This window comes from Limanda limanda, chromosome 17 (genome assembly GCF_963576545.1).
Source record: "Limanda limanda chromosome 17, fLimLim1.1, whole genome shotgun sequence".
Taxonomy (NCBI): domain Eukaryota; kingdom Metazoa; phylum Chordata; class Actinopteri; order Pleuronectiformes; family Pleuronectidae; genus Limanda; species Limanda limanda.
Genome location: NC_083652.1, coordinates 373,347 through 392,332, shown reverse-complemented (window position 1 = coordinate 392,332; position 18,986 = coordinate 373,347). Strand labels below are relative to the sequence as shown.

Sequence of the window (18,986 nt, the reverse complement as noted above, 5' to 3'; positions counted from 1 at the left end):
AACTATTGATCTTTATTATTATGATTTATTTTTGTTTGTCGCACCACGCCGGATCTAGCTAGACCGGAAGCAAACTATTGATCTTTATTATTATGATTTATTTTTGTTTGTCGCACCACGCCGGATCTAGCTAGACCGGAAGCAAAACAATAGGCAGGCCGTTTGGGCTTGGAAGCCGGCCAATAGTAGTAGGCTAACGTTACGGTTTGAGTGAATGGTGAGTGCGATACGGCGAAATGGATGATAAAAAGCTTCTGAATGGAAAGTTTACTTACTACAGCTCTGATTCTGCGGCTCCACTCCTGGCGCTTACCGATGGTAGAAAATGATCGGCTGCCACCACGATCGTCACTCCTCCCTCACAAACCACCACCATGATCAGGATCCACCATCATGATCCACACTCTACCATCATCTGATCCACAATCACCATGATCACGATCGACCACGACAGTCCACAATCACGATATCTGATTCGGTATCCACTGTCATGGTTTATGGTAAATGGTAAATGGATTTGTATTTATATAGCGCTTTTCTAGTCTGATGAAGACCACTCAAAGCGCTTTACAGTACAGTTTCACATTCACCCATTCACACACACATTCATACAGTGCATCTACTTGCAGCACTTTGTTATTCTATGGGGGGCTATTGAGGGTTCAGCATCTTGCCCAAGGACACTTCGGCATGCAGATGGTTCAGACTGGGGATCGAACCGCCGACCTTCAGGTTGGAGGACGACCACTCTACCCCTCAGCCACAGCCGCCCATGATCCATGGTCCATGATCACAATTTACTACCCACATTCACAATCTGCAAGTACAGACAAGTAAGGCAGTATATTAAATAAGAATCTTCTTCTCAACAGACATTCTAACATTCATCGCCACCACATGACTTAAGTTGACAGTTTTAGGGCCTGGTCACACATTCGCAAATGCAAATTCTGTGGGTTCACCCAAATTTAACTCAATGTTAAGCGATGCTGCAGATTTGCTCTGCCACACGAAGCTAATGTTTTATTCACTTCCTTGCTGGCACAGATTGGAAGTGAACAGGAGGTGAACATTTTTGTGTATGTGTGACCGGGCTCTTGTGTGGAGCCAGGGGCAAGCCGGAGCTGAATTCTGATTTGCCACTGAAGGGGAAATGAATAAATATTACCTTTTTATGTCCTACGCTCTTCTGAAGTACACATTGTCAGTACAAAAGGACTGTCTTGAATTTGAACCATACTGAATATGGAATTATCCACGGATATTGAACATATAGTTTAGCTCTCCTACATGGCCCCTGATTTTAAAATATCCTTGATCCGCCACTGGGGGGAGCAGTGTGATGAGTTGTGATCTATAGAGTCTATGGTTGTGATTGACTCATGGTCCCTCTGTCTCTCAGCAGTCTCTTAAAAACACATCTGCCGTGGTTTTTTGGTGTTTAAAACGGACTGAAACGGTGTCCTCGATAACGTGTTCAACATTAAAATACAACTAAAGATTTGTTTCAAAAAAGAGAGGGAGACGAGGAGAGGGACCAAGCCCCTCCCCCGTAGAGATCAGGCCTAGCTGCCTTAGACCGGACACATCCTGTTACCCTGTGAGACGGGGACCTTCTCAGACCCTGCAGCCGTCTCTGGATCGTCGGTAAGTCCTTAAAGCCTTCATTACTGACACACGGCTCATGGTCGACATTTCACACCGCTGTCATGGCGCAAACACACTACGTCGCTGAGCTTTCTCCTAAACCGTCCGGATCGGGATTCGCTTCAGTCTGCAACGGCCATGTCAAAACAGCAGCTGACAAATCATCGGTCTCTGCAGCCGTTAACTGCAGCCAACTAACTCGTTAGTGAATGTTATTCTGTTTTCCGTATTTACTGTATCGATCCAGATCATGCAGGGTTATGGTCCGACCAGCCGGATCCAGAGGGAACCAGATTTTTCAGCAGAAGCGTAGACACACGTTATATACTTGAAGGAACAACATCTATTTAATCAAGTTTGAAAAGCCTCGGTGATTTGGAGTCATCAGCTCTGACATGTTTGCTCTGACATGTAGAAGAAAGGGATGGGTGCTGCTGCTCCTTTAGTGGACATGGATCCAGAGCAACTGCTCCATGTAGCTTAACCTCGCTCAGAGCAATTCAATGTGTTTTAAAAAGTCAGTCCAGCTGCATAGCAACAATCAGAAGTTGATTTAAAAGCACAGTGAAATTGAAACATTGTGAAATTGATGTCTATCATTAGATGTCAAAGATCTTTGTTTAAACTAGTTGTTGAAGGGCCCCCTTCAGCTCAACACACAGACTGTTTTGGCACACAGGGGCACCTGACGTGATTTGCAACAGAATTGGACTTTTTGTTCTAATTGAAATTACTAAAATGTAATTTGGTTTATTTCACATACTGTAAGTTCTATACACTATTCTTCAATAATTCAGTTTAGATAGTATACAACTACTTTACCATTCTAGAATGTATTGGCATTGTAGATGTTGTGCTTGTGAAGTTATTTAACACCTTATTGATCACACGGCTCAAAAGCTTAAGCTGCACTTAATATCTTGCTTACAATCTCACAACATTAAAACTAAAGCTTTGAACCCGGAACAATCCGGAATTTACTCCATCTGCATGAACAAACAAATGAGACTGTTCGTATCTTGTCCAGTTTTATGTATCAATTTATCGATAGAAGGAAATGGCTCACAAGGACAACATCACAGTTACTGGTGTGTTGATTTGTGTTTATTCGGTCAAGATGTGTCACCTGAATTTTTGTTTCCTGTTGCAAGCCTCTCAGTTGTTAGGGCCTAGGACAGGGGTATTCAATTACATTTATTATTATTCATTATCTATCGGAAATCGGAAATTAAAGCCGATAAACTGTCTGATAAACAAAGCGAGCCTGGTTGCGCTCATGACATCATACATCCGTGCCTGTCCATACCAGCGTGATGTGTTTAGGTCGGAACTGAAAACTGCGTCGCAGGTTTGTAATTTTTTCACACTTTCTGAGAGCGACTGTAGAATTGCAATTTTAAACAAATGTGCAAAGGTTCCGAGAGGGGGAAAAACATTTGCAAATTAAACAATTCCAAACTCATAAGTCACGTTAGTATGGGAAAAAAGGGAAAAGTGAGTGTCAGTCCAGCAGTGCCTATCCAGCAGGCATTTGATAACTGCAGGAAGTTTGCTAGATACAGTCCACAGGCTAAAGCAAATGACAGAATCAAGAAATGTATCACTCTTGATGACCAGCCGTTTTCCTTCGTAGAAGACAAGGATATCCTCCTGACAGGAAACACAAACCAACCTTCCACAATAAAGCAACTAAACAAAATATCTTACAATTTCAATATGAAACGGACATCGCTGCATGCACTCGCATACAGCAGCCTGTCAGTTCTAAAAGAGCCCTAATTTTTTTTATTTATATCAACACAACACTGGATTACTCAGATTTTCTGTCTCACTCCGTTGAGAATATGTCTGTTTGCATATTTCATAATTTAAGGCCCAGTTTAAACTGTTAATCTGAGTTTTAATAATAGCACACAGGTTAGCCGAAATGCAAAGAATGCTGAATGGGTAATATAATAAGTCACTTGACATTTTCAACCTGGGCAAATCTCAGACATAGCTGCACTTAATGCAGGCATTTGCATGATCATTTTTGTCATGCACCCTGAAGAAATGCTGACTTGGGAGTGTGAAAACATCCTGTTAGCCTGGATTAGCCTCTTTGTTACATTGCATATTTGTATCAGTTTGTTACCAAGTGAATGCAGATTCTAAGAAACCATTTTAAAATGGAGCTAAAACGATTCTATTATTGTGAAAAAATATTTTTCAAGCACTGGTGCAGTTGCTATTCTGTTACTATTTCTTCACAAAATAGGAGATGTTGACATTGATATATGTTAGAATATCTAAGCTTCAGAATCAAATGTTGGGATACAGTATGGATGGGCTGAATCAGCTACCATTTAAGATAAATGCTTTTTTCATTCATTTGGAGATTCTCTGCTCACACGTGTTCACATTTCGTTTCCTTTTTATCAATTGTAGGGTGTGTTGCATTTTAGAAGAGTCATCAACCCCTCCACTCGCAGTGAATCTTAGTGTAAGTCTGTGTGCAATATCATTCCAGTGATCATTATTGTGCTGTCAGGTGCACAGAATGCAGAGTGCGCACTGAATACCACTTAAAAATAAATAAACTGTGTTCACCTTGCAACCTTTAATTTTATGTCCCAAGGTGGAGGTAAGGATACCACTGCTTGTTGTGATCTAGGGCTGCACCTATCGATTATTTTTTCGATTAATCCAACAATAAATACAAATATAAAAATCTTGATTAATATAATAATGAATTTATCAAAACTAAAATTTTAAAAACTTCTCTCATTTATATTTATTTAATCATCTTCTCTCAAACAAAGCCGACAAAAAACGAAATATATACTGCAAGGCATTATTCCACATCAAAAAATAGCCAAGTGTGAACTGCTAATCAGCCTTTTACAGTCTCATATAAAATCTCTTATCCCTCCATCTGCATAGTGGTGAGTAGTTAGTGATTAAGTGAATATTTTAAACTCTCTAACCATTACAACAATGACAGAAATACCGGATCCACAGAGACCTCCTGTAATGCAGCCACAGACCTCTTCAAATGTGGCCAAGGAGGAAAAGCAGTGGTTATTGGTTACTGGTTCATCAGGCCTGAGATTATCAGGGATGACCAGGGTCACTTCCTCTGGAGCTAGCCTGATGCCCAGGCCACACTGGCTGCGGTTGCATCGTGGAATGGCTTGCTTTTCATTCCCGCATCTATGTTAACAGATTAAAGCTGTTGTTCAGCTACCGTTCACTCACTCACTCACTCACTCACTCACTCACTCTCACAGACTCAACCATGTAACTGATGCGCAACAGGTGAAAAAAAAACCTTCCCATTTCGGACCACTTGTCAAAGAATAAAACATAATATTGATGTATATGACATTGTCGTAAAATTTGTATTAATTATGGCCACTTTCAAGGCAAACCTTATATAAAAAATAAAGCACTGACAGGGTGTTATGCCCGGGGACACATTGGTGGGTCCTGAAGCAGACAACACAGACAATAACAAAAAACGACCTTGAAAATGAAGGTAAATAAGTATTGTATTTATTTGTATGCACAAGTCTGTGTGCCAATCAGGGAATGACAATTTAAGCTGTCTTCCTGTTTTGTCAAAAAACTTTCTTTTTAATCATATTCTCTCACACAAAGGTTATGGTAGTGAATGTAGGACTATAGTTGGGTGTGTGAGAGTATAATTGTGCGTCTATGAGAGTATAGTACTGTGTGTGAGAGCGTATGATGGTGCAAAATGTACAGTTATTGTAATGTGTCAAAGTTGCAGGTAGGGACATCAGTGCAGTTCGGTTAAAGGGTCTTATAGGGCAGATTGCAGCCGATCACCGTCTCGGCGGAGCGAGTGATGCGTTGCAGTCTGGCCCGGTCCTTTACTGTGGCAGCAGCGTGCAATACAGTGATGGATGAGGTTAGGATGGACTCAATGATGGCAGTGCAGATGGAAGTTAACCATCATCGGTTTTGGCAGGTTGAACTTCCTCAGCTGCCGCAGGAAGTACATTCTCTGGTGGGCCTTTTTGATGAGGGAGCCGATGTTCAGCTCCCACTTGAGGTCTTAGGTGATAAAGGTGCCCAGGAAGCGGAATGACTCCACAGTGTCTCCTGGAGAGTCACACAGGATGATGGGGTGGGGCGGGACTAGTTGGGACAGAGTCTAATAGACAAATTGATGGTTGAAAGGAAGAAACTAGTGAAATCAGCTCAGAAAGATCTATTAAAGAAAAGGGTTCCAAATATACATTTGTATCTGTTCTATTCATGGGGAGGAGGTGGAAAATTATTTCCTTGATGGTAATAATTTTATTTGTAAAGGGGCTCATGAAATCATTGCTCCTCAGACTTAAAGGAATAGATGGATCAGTCGAGCTGTGACTCTCCGTCAGCCTGGTTAAAGTGCTGAACTGCTGTCTTAAAGCTGAGAATGTCGAATTTTAAATTAGTCAAAGCCCTTTTACGTTTTGGTTTTAATCAAATCAATCATTGATAATTAAGATGTCACCAAAGTGTCCTGTTTGATTTATTATTAGGGGTAATTGTGCAAAAAAACAAGCAAGTCATCTGTAGTCAATGGGAAATGTACTCAGTACAGTTTAATCATAAATATCAGAGGTTAAGTAAACACTTTAGAGTTTGTATATATTATACATAATTTGTAAGTATTAACAGCAATAAACATCTGTTTTAGAAGTCACAATTAATCCGAGAGAACATCAGGTTGTGAAGTTCTGGCTGTGTACGATTGAGGACTCTTCATCTCACATTGGTAAACCCTTACCTGTGAAGGTTGTGACTGCTGAAGATGATCCATTTACTTATTCTAGGTAAATAATTTGCAAGTTATGTTTTAAAAATGTTACTACCACCTCTAAAAGCAGCAGAAATTAAGTAAAGAAACTGAATCGGAGAATATAGAGAAACACACTGTGTATGTGCGTGTGTCTTGGCTGTTTGCAGTAAAAATAACTGCTTGTCGAATGGTTGGTTGAAAACTACATTCGTAACTTCTCAACTGACAAATGATCAAGTTTCTTTTGATTTGAAATAGTACAGAGGGGTTGAACTACCATCTCTTTATTTAACTGTTTCTGTAAATAACGGGCTCAAGTGAGTGCAGCACTATATAAGCGTTGCAAAGGGGGGGTTTGTGTGATAACTGTTCTGTAGTCTCTGCACAATTGTGGCGTCTTCCGCTCATTGATGGCTGACTTTTCACCCTACCTTAGACTGTAGCTGTTCAGAATGACTCTAAACGTTATTTTCAAGCATAACGCAGACAAGCCAGAACAGGTGTACGATGACCTTTGTTCATCGTACATCAGAACTTGGATATAGAATGTAATTAAATGAATGCACACAGCAGGACAATAGAAATATGGTTGGATTATCAGTAAGTCAAATTTTTTAATACTTTATTAAAGTGTTAACTGGCATTTGTGGTCGTGACTGACACCTCCAACACAACATCAGGAATCAAAGTCCGTTCGCAGGTCAATTATAATGAAGTGAGCAATATTGCTGTTACACCTCCTTTGTGTTCAGTTTCCAGTTTATCCCAGTTCAGACTTGAATGTGTCCCTTCAACTGTCAACTCACATAACCCACCCCATCCCTCCCGGGCATACTAGTGTTCCCATACTCTAAACCAGTTTAATCCAGTTCACATGTTGTTGCCAAGAAACTGTGTTTGTGTGTGTGTATGTGCGCGTGTGTGTGCCTGCGTGTAAAGGACCAAGGTTTCCTTTGCTGTGGGAAAGCCGGAATTTTCTGGTTCTTGCTGCCAGTATTGCATAATGGCTTAGAAGATGATAGAGGAGAGAACGAACAGCCATGCATTTCATTGCCTTACTCTTCCCAGTTTTTTCACAATTCTTCTTTTGTCATGGAATAATAGTACTATAGCTGTGTACAAGAATGTACAAATTGTTAAGACCCACAACCAGTTGTTACATTTCAATCAATTCAACATAGTCACAGTCATATTCCTTAATCTGTCTGTCCAGGGTCTATTCCTAGATGAAGGCAGAGCACAGTTGTAAAGGTAAATGAGCTTGGTTCTTGGTGGTCAGCAGACATTTTGCAGATAGACTTCTGTTGATCCGTGCAGAGGTACATGATACGAGAAGTTCCTAAACCTCAACCACTGTCTCTCTCTAGCTTGAAAGAAACATTTGTCAAAGTGTAGTGACCTGATAATTACAAACTGCTAACATCTTTTGAAATGGTATCATGGGCTGCCTATAAAAGTATTACAGAGATGTTAACACCTTCTCTGCATTACAAAAAAGGCAATGCACCAGTATCTGACATCAGTAAGTAACTGTTTATCGAATGATCACAAATGATCAGCCACCACCAGCTGTTGCAGGCTGTGATACCAACGGCAGGATTGATAGATCCTGAGATGGAACATATACGATTTGTCTCAAGAAAACATTAATCTAACAGAAAGTTGTGTTTGTATGAGAAAGTGACCAGTATGTGTATATATATATATATGTATATCAAGGGTGTATGAAGTCCTGGAGGTGTATGTGTGTGTGCATATAGGATTTGGAGTTGTTTAAAGCTCGTCTGAGTTCACTTCTGAGTCAAGAAAGCAAAGTTGCAAGTAATGTGTGCATAACTTTTGTTTCGGATGAATCAGTAAATTTAATTTTGTAAATTGCCAAATCATAATATGCATTATCTCAAAGCACTTAACACATATGGTCAAGACCTTAACAATTATAGAGAAACACAACAGTTTCCACAATGAGCAAGCACTTTGGGGACTGTAGAGAGAAAAAACTCCCTCATTAACTGGAAGAAACCAGTTAGCAGAACCAGATCAAAAGTGGGCGGCCATCTGCCTCAACTGGATATGTGATGGATAACTTGTACTTACCCAACCCTGCTTGTGAATAAGTGGAGCTGGTTCAGTATAAAGCTCGGAAAGATCAAGATAAATAAGTGGATTTAACAGCAGCTCACTGGTTCTCTCTGCTCCACTCTGCTCTCTCTCTCTTCCTATAGGTGACTTGGTGAAGTAAGATCCTGATAGCACTTGCTGCCTCTGTCCTGCCATGGCGTCCTCCTTGATCAGCCGTCAGCTTTCTCTCTCCCTGCAGAAAAACCTATGGCTCGGTGCTGCAGGTAAATCAAGCTCTTCAAATACAGGTCAGCCTGCATGTGTTTTAATGACCACTCACTTTTATACTTTTTTAAACGAGGTGTATCTTAATCATTAATTGAATGTCTGGTTAACAATTGCAATGAACTGATGACTTAGAAACGGCTGTTAACGACATTTTTTTTACGTTGAATTGGTCTTAAATTCTGGTTTGTTACATTGAAGCAAGTCTTAGAGAGCTGATTATCATTGAATTCTACAAATCAAATTTGAGAAAAAAATCTAAACATTGTGTCCTACTTTATTCTCACTTAAATATCCTCAGTAAATATGAAGTTTTGCTCATTCTGATGTAACCATGTGTTTGTGAAAAAAGGAACATGACTGAATAATCAGTGTAAATGTGTAACTGGCTTCACAGAGACTGCTCACAGTGATGTGACAAAGGTCCTTTCTCCTGTCAATTATCAGTAGGCCAATCTATTTCATTTAGATTTACTGCTTCACTTTAACCATTTAGCAGATGCTGTTAACCACCACCATGGTTATAATGACACTGGATATTTCTCTGAAAAGCATGACCTCGCAATGGAATACTTAAGCAATTTAACCCTAGGTTTTAATGGCCCCATATTGTGTAAAACACATTTTGTGGGCTTCTACTATCTGTAAATACTTGAAAGGGGTCATTAGGTACCCTCAAAGTATGAAGTCAGCTTTTTATCTCAGTCCATTCAAAGAAGTATGTCCTTGAAAAAGCTTGTTTGAAACTTCCTGAAATAGATGACATATTTTAAGGCCCCTCCTGTTCTCTTTTATCTATGGGTAATATGGAATATATTATAATTATTTTACCAATTTTACCAAATGTACGAGCATAAATATACACAAAGAAAGGCATTTGTGCAACTTTATCTGTTCATTGCACAATATTCTAGTTAATATCAATTTATATTTACAGCATCTGTTCAATGCACAATATTTAGCTTCAGTTCAACAATATGTTCTGCAGAGGAGCTGCTACTGCAGCACAATATTTTTACATATAGGCTTTGACTTTGAATGTGGCAATAAATATGCCTATTTCCTTGTATAAAAGTAGTCTTGTGTACTCAAATAAATACCAGTAGTATACAGTATAAAGCCCTGCATCTTCTGCTACTGCAAATATTTCACAATAAAAAAGCCTTTTTAAACAAAAGAATGGATTCGGTCAACAGAAACTCTGGACAGCTTTTTTTCGAAGCGCATACAGAATATGTTGCAACCATTTATGTTTGTGACATAAAGACAGATACACATTAAAACTCGGGTTAAAGAAAACATTTTCTCTGTTAATTCTGCTGTCAACCACAATGTTCTGTCTATGTCACAAAGGTATTTTTGACAGTTCCCGAACCCGTATTAAAGTTAAAGCACTCCAACGTTTCACTTTCTGAATCCATTCATATGTTCTAGGTTCTAACAGACCGTTTTTTATCAATAGACCTGAAGGTGCAGGTCTTTATACCGTAGTGTCCTGGTGTCTCTGTGAAAGTGACGCACATTTCCAGGGTTCATAATCTGGGTGTGGACCTTTTGTTCACGGGAAATCATTTATATGCGAAGCGGACTCTGCATCCATCTGTAGTGGAACAGATATAGGGCTGGGTATTGCCTAAATACGCACATTTTCCCCGTAAAGTTTGTTTTTATAAATCCCAACGTTTGCGTGAGAAGTGGTGTACGTACCTTTCAGGCCCTGTTTTTTGCGTACCTAACGGTTATAAATGAAACTCCTGGATTTCTCCTGATCACACATCCTTTCTTCACATCTGATGAAGGGGAAAGAAATGATAGAGCTTTACCCTCAAAATATATGTAATATGCACATTGGTTTTATTAATTTTGCAGTAGCAGTATTAATGTGTTCTTATTTTGCTGTTTAACTATGTAGCATATATTGAATAATTTAGACTGCTAGCAGTGCTTGTGTAGCATCTCTTTGAATGCATTTCTAGTTTCTTATTTCTTATTTTCTCATCTTCTTATCTTATCTTTTCTAAATTAGGGTGCAGATATGTCAGCAAAGCAGCTCCGAAGACCCAGGTGGAGTATGACTACGATGGACCTTCTATGAAAACTTCAGTTCCTGGGCCACGATCAAAAGTAACAAACATTAACACAAACAAAGTGATTTAAAACCACAAAAAAGATATTACTAACAATGTTTTTTAATCTGTAGGAGCTGACAAAACAACTCGGGGAAATCCAGGTGAGCTGAGTTTCAGGTTTTTAATTGTGTCTGGGACTTTTCTTGTTGCCTATTGATTAAATGAATCAATCATAAATAGCAATAGCCATATGAAAATATTAAATTCTAATCGTACCCCCCTTTGAGCATTTTATGTGCAAACTGCTCAACCTCTCAACCATTAATACATTTTATAGTTCATATCTATACAACTGTATATGTACAACTGTAGGATTTTTTACGGCTACTAAACATTTATGCCACTGTACAATTGAACATTGTGCAAGCTGCAAGCTCATCTTCAAAGTAGCCCTGCATGGATCACAAATTGATGTTTTATAAGACCAGGATACCAAACCAGAAATGGTGCCTATTTCTTCCTGTGATCATTTTTAGTGTGGTTCATAAGCTGAAAAACTTGAAGCTTCTAAGTTACTGCCTGCCGCATGGGTCTCTTATGAACATATAGTGTTAGTGCCATCATATCTCTGAACGGGGCGAACAGTAGGTGTAACGGCCCCCCCGCTTCTCCATACAAACTTCTGAGTCTCTTGACTGATGTACACGGCTCTTTATTTTTGTATCTGGCCTGCCGTAGTAGCACCGTAAAACTGTAATGACAGTTTACAAGTAACAAAGATTTTAATCATTAAAACCAAACACTAAAGTTTAAAATACAACGAACAAACAAATCGCCACGTGAGACACATCCGACTCGTTAACGTGACATAGTGACTCCCTTCCGCACCACCCGCAGCAAAGTAAATTGGACCAGCTTCCTTACCTCGTTCCGCTTGGCGAGGGGTGTTAAGCTATTGTAGTTTGGATGGTTCGGAGGTCCGAGAAGTGCCGCAAGGCTGGCGTCCGGTTTGGTTTCCGCTCCTGATCTGCGCCGGGCTGTACGGCCGGTATTTTATTGCACTGGGGCGGAACGGAACGAGGGATCTGGTGTGTCGATTAAAACCGTCCGCTCCTTTGCTGCAGGTATTAATGCGAGGGGAGTCGCTACGTGTAAAAGACAATAAAATAAAACTGAAAATACCCCAAGGCCTAGCTGCACATAACGACAAAATAAACCGAACCCAAAATAGCAGAATAAACAGTATGCATAAACTGGCTGGTTGTGCTGACAGTTACAGTAGGGCTGTCTGAAAATATGCCATATGCGATAACCCTGTCTAATATTGTTATGGCGACTTGCGATTGAATTCTCCCCAATGAACTAATACTAAAACTAATGTTTCAAATTATATAGCTTGATGGATTGCTATTATAAGGCTGTAATTTCCAGATCATAAAAAAAAGAGAAAACACATGGAACTGCACAAGCAGACCACCTGTGCCTTTGACGAGCAGAATGTTTGGACCTTGTGAGCCTACATAGGACAGATATTGCTATTTTAAGAATGCACCCTTAATATTACTACCAATAACCCAGCACTGACTTCAGACGCGGTTTATGTTGGTCAGTGTGCCAACTATTCACTTGACCATACCTCATTTTAAGACCAAGATTCCCATTGACACAAACTATCGTGCTATCATTAATAATATTTTTACATCTGTAATTATCACTCTTTATTATTTAATTATTCTCATAACAACCGGTCTGACAGAGCTGAAACATGATGGTTACACAGCTGCTCCTGGTGTGTCTCTTCTCTCCCTTCTCTCCACCCCCCTCCCCTCTCTTCCCCATTTCTCCACTCACCCCAACCGGTCAAGGCAGATGGTCGCCCACATTGAGTTTGGTTCTGCTAGAGGTTTCTTCCAGTTAATCGGGGAGTTTTTTCTCTCCACAGTCACCACAGTATTTGCTCATTGTTGGAGCTGTGGGGTTTCTCTACAATTTTGGAGCTCTCAAACTTACAATAAAAGGTGACAAGAGATAATGTATATTAGGATTTTGCATGATACAAATAAAAGTGAATAGAATTGAAAAGTGGATTTGCAGTTGAAAATTGGGTATATTATCGGGCTCAGTAGCCTTATTACACATGTATTATTCTACATGTGTTGACTGATCAAGATGCCAGCCATCTCTGGAGTTGTTTTGAAAGATTACTTCAGTTTGACTGAAATAAATTAGAAGTTCCACTCTGCGAGTAAAGCTAAACCAGTATACATTGTATAAATACATATTTTAAAAATGCCTTCATCTCTCTCCATTCACCAAAATACTAGGCATTTTATACTGTCATGAGGCAGATGCATTTGTTGTTTGTGTGCGTCTTCTGTCGAGTTCACACAGGAGGATTGAACTCTACTCTAAGCTGTTTACCGTTCTCTTCCCAGAATGTTGCTGCAGTCAACTTCTTCTGTAACTATGAGGAGAGCAGGGGAAACTACCTGGTGGATGTGGATGGCAACCGCATGCTGGATATCTACTCTCAGATCTCTTCCATTCCAATTGGTTAGTAGTGAAACATCCAAACATCCACAGCTACATGGATTCTATTAGTGGGCAGTATGAATAAACTCCTCAATCCGCTAATGTTTTCAATAAATTTGAAAAGTGTTTTTTATATAAATTAATTATTCAGTAATGTAATGGAGGGAATGAATAACAACCTTAATATTTAAGTAAATGTATCAAATCAATTTAAAAATTGTAAAAGTCCGAAACCTCCATAAAACAGTCCTGCTAACTTATTTGTAAGTTTGCCTATAATGGTTTAAATTCAAAGATATTAAAGGCCCCATATTGTGTAACATACATTTTCTGGGCTTTTACTATTTGTAATTACTTGAAGGGGGTCAGTAGGGACCCTCAAACTATGGAAACAGTCACTAAGCATACTTTTTCACTCGGTCCATTCTAAGAAATATCTTATCCAAATGTCTCATTTCGTATATCCTCCCCCGTATGAGTCACATAGGTTCGAACTCGTCTCTCAGACCCACCCAGCCATTACCAGCCCCCGAACCGACCACCCATCCACACCGGAACGCAGCACCAAGCAGACTTGTCGCTGAGCTACCACAGGCTAACCAGATCAAACAACACCTAACGCCGGGTTTACACCGGGCGCTGAAGCGTCGCTGAAGCGTCGCGTAAGCGCAGCGCCATGCCTTAAATAACAGCTGACTCCCATCCACTCCCATGTTAATCCTTTGTGTCGGTCCCACCAGAGGCTGAAGTGCAGCCCTGCGCCAAGGCTGCCTCGCGCAGTGCAGCGATCGTTTCGGCGTCGAGTCTATTTTTTGCGCTTGACGCGAGCGTATCGCTGCAGGAAACACACTGAAAAATGATTTTAAACGATATTGATGACATATTTTATATGATATAAATGATCAAATATGCATCCCATAGTTTGTATTCCCCTTCTGTTGTCCTGGAGTTTTCAATTTTACCAATTTTACCCGTTCACATTATTAAATGTCCCCCTCTGCCCCCACTACAGCCACACAAGCAGTCTTGAAGATAAAAAGAGAGAGGGGGGGGGGGGGTGTCTACGTACTCTCCCCATAGGCTTGAGTGGAGAATACGTAATTTACCCTCGACACCCGACATTGAACGGAGCAAACAGCGGAGAAGTTGAAGATGGATGACATTAAATTAATAATTGAAGTGGAAAAGTACAGTGAGCTGTATGATCCTCCGCACATGTTGTATAAAGACAACATTAAAAAGGACAAATGCTGGGACGCTGTTGCAGTTAATGACAAATATCAGCTGTATGTGTGATTACGGAGAGGAATCGCAGGATGACCGCCGCGGAAGTTAAGGGTGTCCGGTGTGACCAGCCAAGCGCCGGCGCGCTAGGGATTAGTGCTTAAGGCCGAATTATAGTCGTTTTTTACGCACGCACGCACGCAGCTTCTACGGACTCGTTTTGGTTTATAGTTCCCCCAGAGTTGCGCGTGTTGCAACGCAATTCCCCGCCAGACCACTAGGCTGAGTAATGTTTGTTGTTGAAGTCGGCTCTTCTTCGTGTGTGGCACACGTTTATTGACATCGCCACGGCGGCTCCTCAGAGCCTTTTTCTGGCGGACAAATCCGCCGGTTAGTGACGGGTTATACTAGTGGACATGGTTTCGGATCTTTTCTGCCAAGAGCTCTTCTATTTGGTTCATATTCGTTCTACTAAATCTTCCGTGGTTTCCGCAGTTTCCGGGATTGAAACCGGAAATGCGACTCCGGACGGGATGTAGTAAGCAGACCAATCACAAGCCTTGCGGGCTGCATGAGGCTCGCGTCGCTTTGTCGTATAGTCAGAAAAATTGGCTGACGCACGCAAGCCGCAACACGCCCCCCGCAAGTACGCGAGGGGCGTGTTGCGTCGCTCGCGTGCGTCCGTAAAAAGCGGAGTATAAATCGGCCTTTACGCAACGCTTCAGCGCCCGGTGTAAACCCGGCGTAAGAATCACTAAAGTGTGGAGGGATGCAAGGAAGAGAACGTGTCTGTGCACACTCCTCCTAAGAACTTTACTGTTCGAGACCAGCGATTACACTTTATCATATCTGACGTGCCATAGCATTTCTGGAAGAGTGTGTGCTTGGCTAATTTAACCACCGATTCTGAACAACTCCTCAAGGATACAGATTTCCCCACACTGCGGATCATGATCCTTAACCGGTAAGTAAACAAATAATTGATGTATCGTTTTTCACAAGAAGGAAGCAATGGACAATACACTCTTGTTGTGCATTTTTAATACTAATGCAAATGCTAGCGCTAACTTTTGGCAAAGTTGTCACACAGAGCAGCTTCACTCTGAATGAACCCAGAACTTTAGAAACAACACAATAACGTCCTGGACCATAATGTTGTTGTTCCTCACTGTGGTTCTTTCATAACGTTCTACTTTACTGCTGTTTGTACGACTCCTGTCCATAATGTCAAGCAGAAACAGCTGGCCCTCAGCATAACCAACCGAGAGATGACAGTGTAACACAGTTCATGAGGCTAACATTTGTGTTGTGGCTAAACAGCGCTCACATTTATTCTGACTTGAATCACAGCCAGTAACACTCTGAGAATGTGCATGTTTAGTGTGTGTGTTGTAGTTAAAAATTGTATGTAGGTAGCATAATAAAGGAAACAGGAACTGTGGCTCTAATTTATCTTATAGGATATAAATGTATCAAGTCGTTCAATGTGGTTGTTAGATTAACAATAATCCCCTCCGACAATAATAATAAGTTAAGGCTGCTGCGTCCTCACCTGGTCCCTCACAATTCTTTTTATCTGCAGGGGACATCACATCTGATCTCTTGTTAACCACTTCCAAGATGTCCACACGCATGAAAAACATCCACTGAAACCAACAGTGGTTGTAGCCAGGTGTGTACTGAAAATATTTCACAGTGCTCCAACTATATTTCTATCAGTATGTTTTCAGGGATCGCAACTGTGACTCATACAATAACACATAATGTGCGCCATTGGTTCTCTGTAACAGGCTAATTATACATATTAAAGAAATAATGCTCTGTTCTTTTTTTGTCTGAAAAATCTGGTTAAACATCACTTCAAAGTAGATGGTCCTGAAGGATGTGGAGAAATCCCAGCATTCCACATTGTTGCTCAAAGAATGTCATCTACCCTTTCTTTCACTAGGTGCAAGATCCTTTTTTGTTTGTTATGAGTTGATTTGCTCTGCATGGGCCATATGTTTGGTTGAACTGGTGTTCAAAGTCTCAATTCTGTAAATTACACAGATCTCGAGCTACTGTCCACTCAGTATGAGAAACTACCAAAAGAAGAGGTCATCGCTTGCTGTGTCAGTCGAGAGGCCAACAAAACTGCTGCTATTATCAGGGAATTCCTCACGTATGGGAAGAACTTCACATGGGGGAATTACAAACCTCTCATTTCTCCCAAGCTGGCCCCAGCAGCAGTTGAAGAAGCTCCTGTACGCCTGACAAACCTGGTAGGGGGATTATTACACTTAACCAAATGGAAATCAGGACCACACAAACATGTCACTTTATTTATTTTTTCAGTGCAATACTTTTTGCAATACTTTTTTTATTATTATTACATTTTCTACATTTAGATCAAAGTCTTTTCTACACACCACAATGTGTGATTGCTCTGTTACCGTTTATTTTCTGTAATAAATTAATTTTCTACTGAACAAAGGTGCCTCAAATGTTTCATTTCATAAAGTGAATTTAACATATCTAGTAACAAATTTAGATAGTTATGGTAAATATGCATTTCAATTTACATCATTTTGGTTATACACTAGCCATAATTTCACACATTATTTCTTATCAGAGAAGCCAGTTCAGTGAATGTCTTTTACAGAAAGTTTAAAACATCTCTTTGCTTCAGCCCTTAACTAGTTCTTGCACTCCTTTTTTTTATCTATTATGTTTGTAAAGCACTTTATACAAAACAATTATTATTAGCTATGTAATCATTACGAATTTACCAGTATAGTCTGAGCCTCAAAGGCCATAGTCGGCCCCATAAATGTCTGCAATTTGCAGAGAGCAGACATTCAATCACACAGGCCAGGATGCTCTGTCATGCAGTTTGTGGGGGGACTGAAGTTGCTTCATTTTCCTAAGAACCGGATGAGCAGAACAAATAAGAAACTGGAACCACAACGTAAAGACTTTGAATGCAGTGAAGATTATTTAATAATCCATAGTCAAGGATTATAATCTACCTTGTGTATCTCCCTGCAGCCCATTCTCTGTTGTCATCATGCCACCATTACCACAGCTCCACCTGTAGAGGAAAAGGTGCCATTACTAGTGAAATAATAGTATGAAAACTTACTGTCATGTGTCTGTGACGACAACATTAGGAATAAGCTAATAACGCAACCACACGATTATACACATAATTAAATCAGCGTTATGTTTTCAACCTTTTAGGCAACTGACGTCATATCAAATACAGTTTTTTGTAACGTTTTCTGACATGAACGGAGCTTTTAAACCCAACATTAGAAACTGAGTAAACTATATTTATATGCAGCAGTACTGTAATGTAGATGTTACTCCGTAGTGTAACAGAGTGGTCATTTGAGTGAAAAGAAATTTACTTTACACGCAGGCTGCTCATTGAGTGGCGCAGGAAAATAGTGATTTTAAAATTTTGGAACTCTAACCGTTAACCCACTATCGGCATAGTGGTGAGTAGATAACAATAGAATTTTCATTTTAGGCTGAGTTATCGTTTTAAGGCCTTGATTATGGGTTGTGCAAAGGTATGCTTAAAATATCCTGTGCCTTCACCATTAAAAATAAGATCTTTCATAATAAGAGTTAAAAAACAAAACAAAAAAATGCTCTAATGATCTTTTTAAAACAGATTTTCAGACACCACTAATTAATATTGTTTTATAAGTCAGTGCTTTCAGATCCAGGCCTCTGGGCCTCCTTGACAGAAGGGCTTTTGTTGTTGCCAGGAACTCAATCATTTAATTAATTCAGTAGTTAGAAGGGCATGACAACTGGTATTTGTTACAATTGTGTACTTCTCAGAAAGCATAGACCTAAGTCGATATATGAAAGACAATACTATGCCTAGTATTTCATTAAATATACAACTATTCAGTACCACTTTTTGTTAATCTTCTCACTATTTTAGTTTATTCTGACCCAAATTTACAAAACAAACACATGATAAAATATCCTTTGACATGCATGTACTAATATCCATGTTTAGTGTTTTCTGCGCAAAATTGACATTGATCAGTACATTTTCAAGTATTTGTGTGTGCTGGTTTGAAAGATTTAGGAATTAAACAAAAGATTTTGGGAATATATTGTTTCCTCAATTTGTATATCCGCACCTGATATGTAGTGGCAGACATTATCATTTCATGTGTTGGGTTATTTACCTGATCATCACCCTTCAATCATCAAGAACACTTACGAAACCAGCATGTGTCAGGACCTCAGAGGAGGTGAAGACTTCATTGTTATCACTGCACTCTGTTGGTGGTAAGTGGAACTGCACTACAATTTATGTAAGGTAGCCGCATTAATTTAGATAAGATTCAAGATGCAATGCTTTGATGTCATGT

The 18,986-nt window shown here is 40.0% G+C and overlaps 1 protein-coding gene across 2 annotated transcripts in view; it reads left to right on the top strand.

The window, feature by feature from the left end:
* The first annotated feature begins 1,534 nt into the window (after positions 1-1,534).
* Positions 1,535-18,986, top strand: part of abat (4-aminobutyrate aminotransferase) — a 31,555-nt gene continuing 14,103 nt past the window's right edge. Inside the window, exons 1-5 of one of the 2 annotated variants that reach the window (XM_061090241.1) lie at positions 1,535-1,647; positions 8,665-8,784; positions 10,812-10,909; positions 10,986-11,015; positions 13,290-13,407. In XM_061090241.1, coding sequence (XP_060946224.1) covers positions 8,715-8,784; positions 10,812-10,909; positions 10,986-11,015; positions 13,290-13,407 — 316 coding nt within the window. In that variant the 5' untranslated portion in view covers positions 1,535-1,647; positions 8,665-8,714. Of the gene's footprint in view, positions 1,648-8,664; positions 8,809-10,811; positions 10,910-10,985; positions 11,016-13,289; positions 13,408-18,986 lie in introns of both variants that reach the window. The other variant, XM_061090240.1, reaches the window with a different exon arrangement.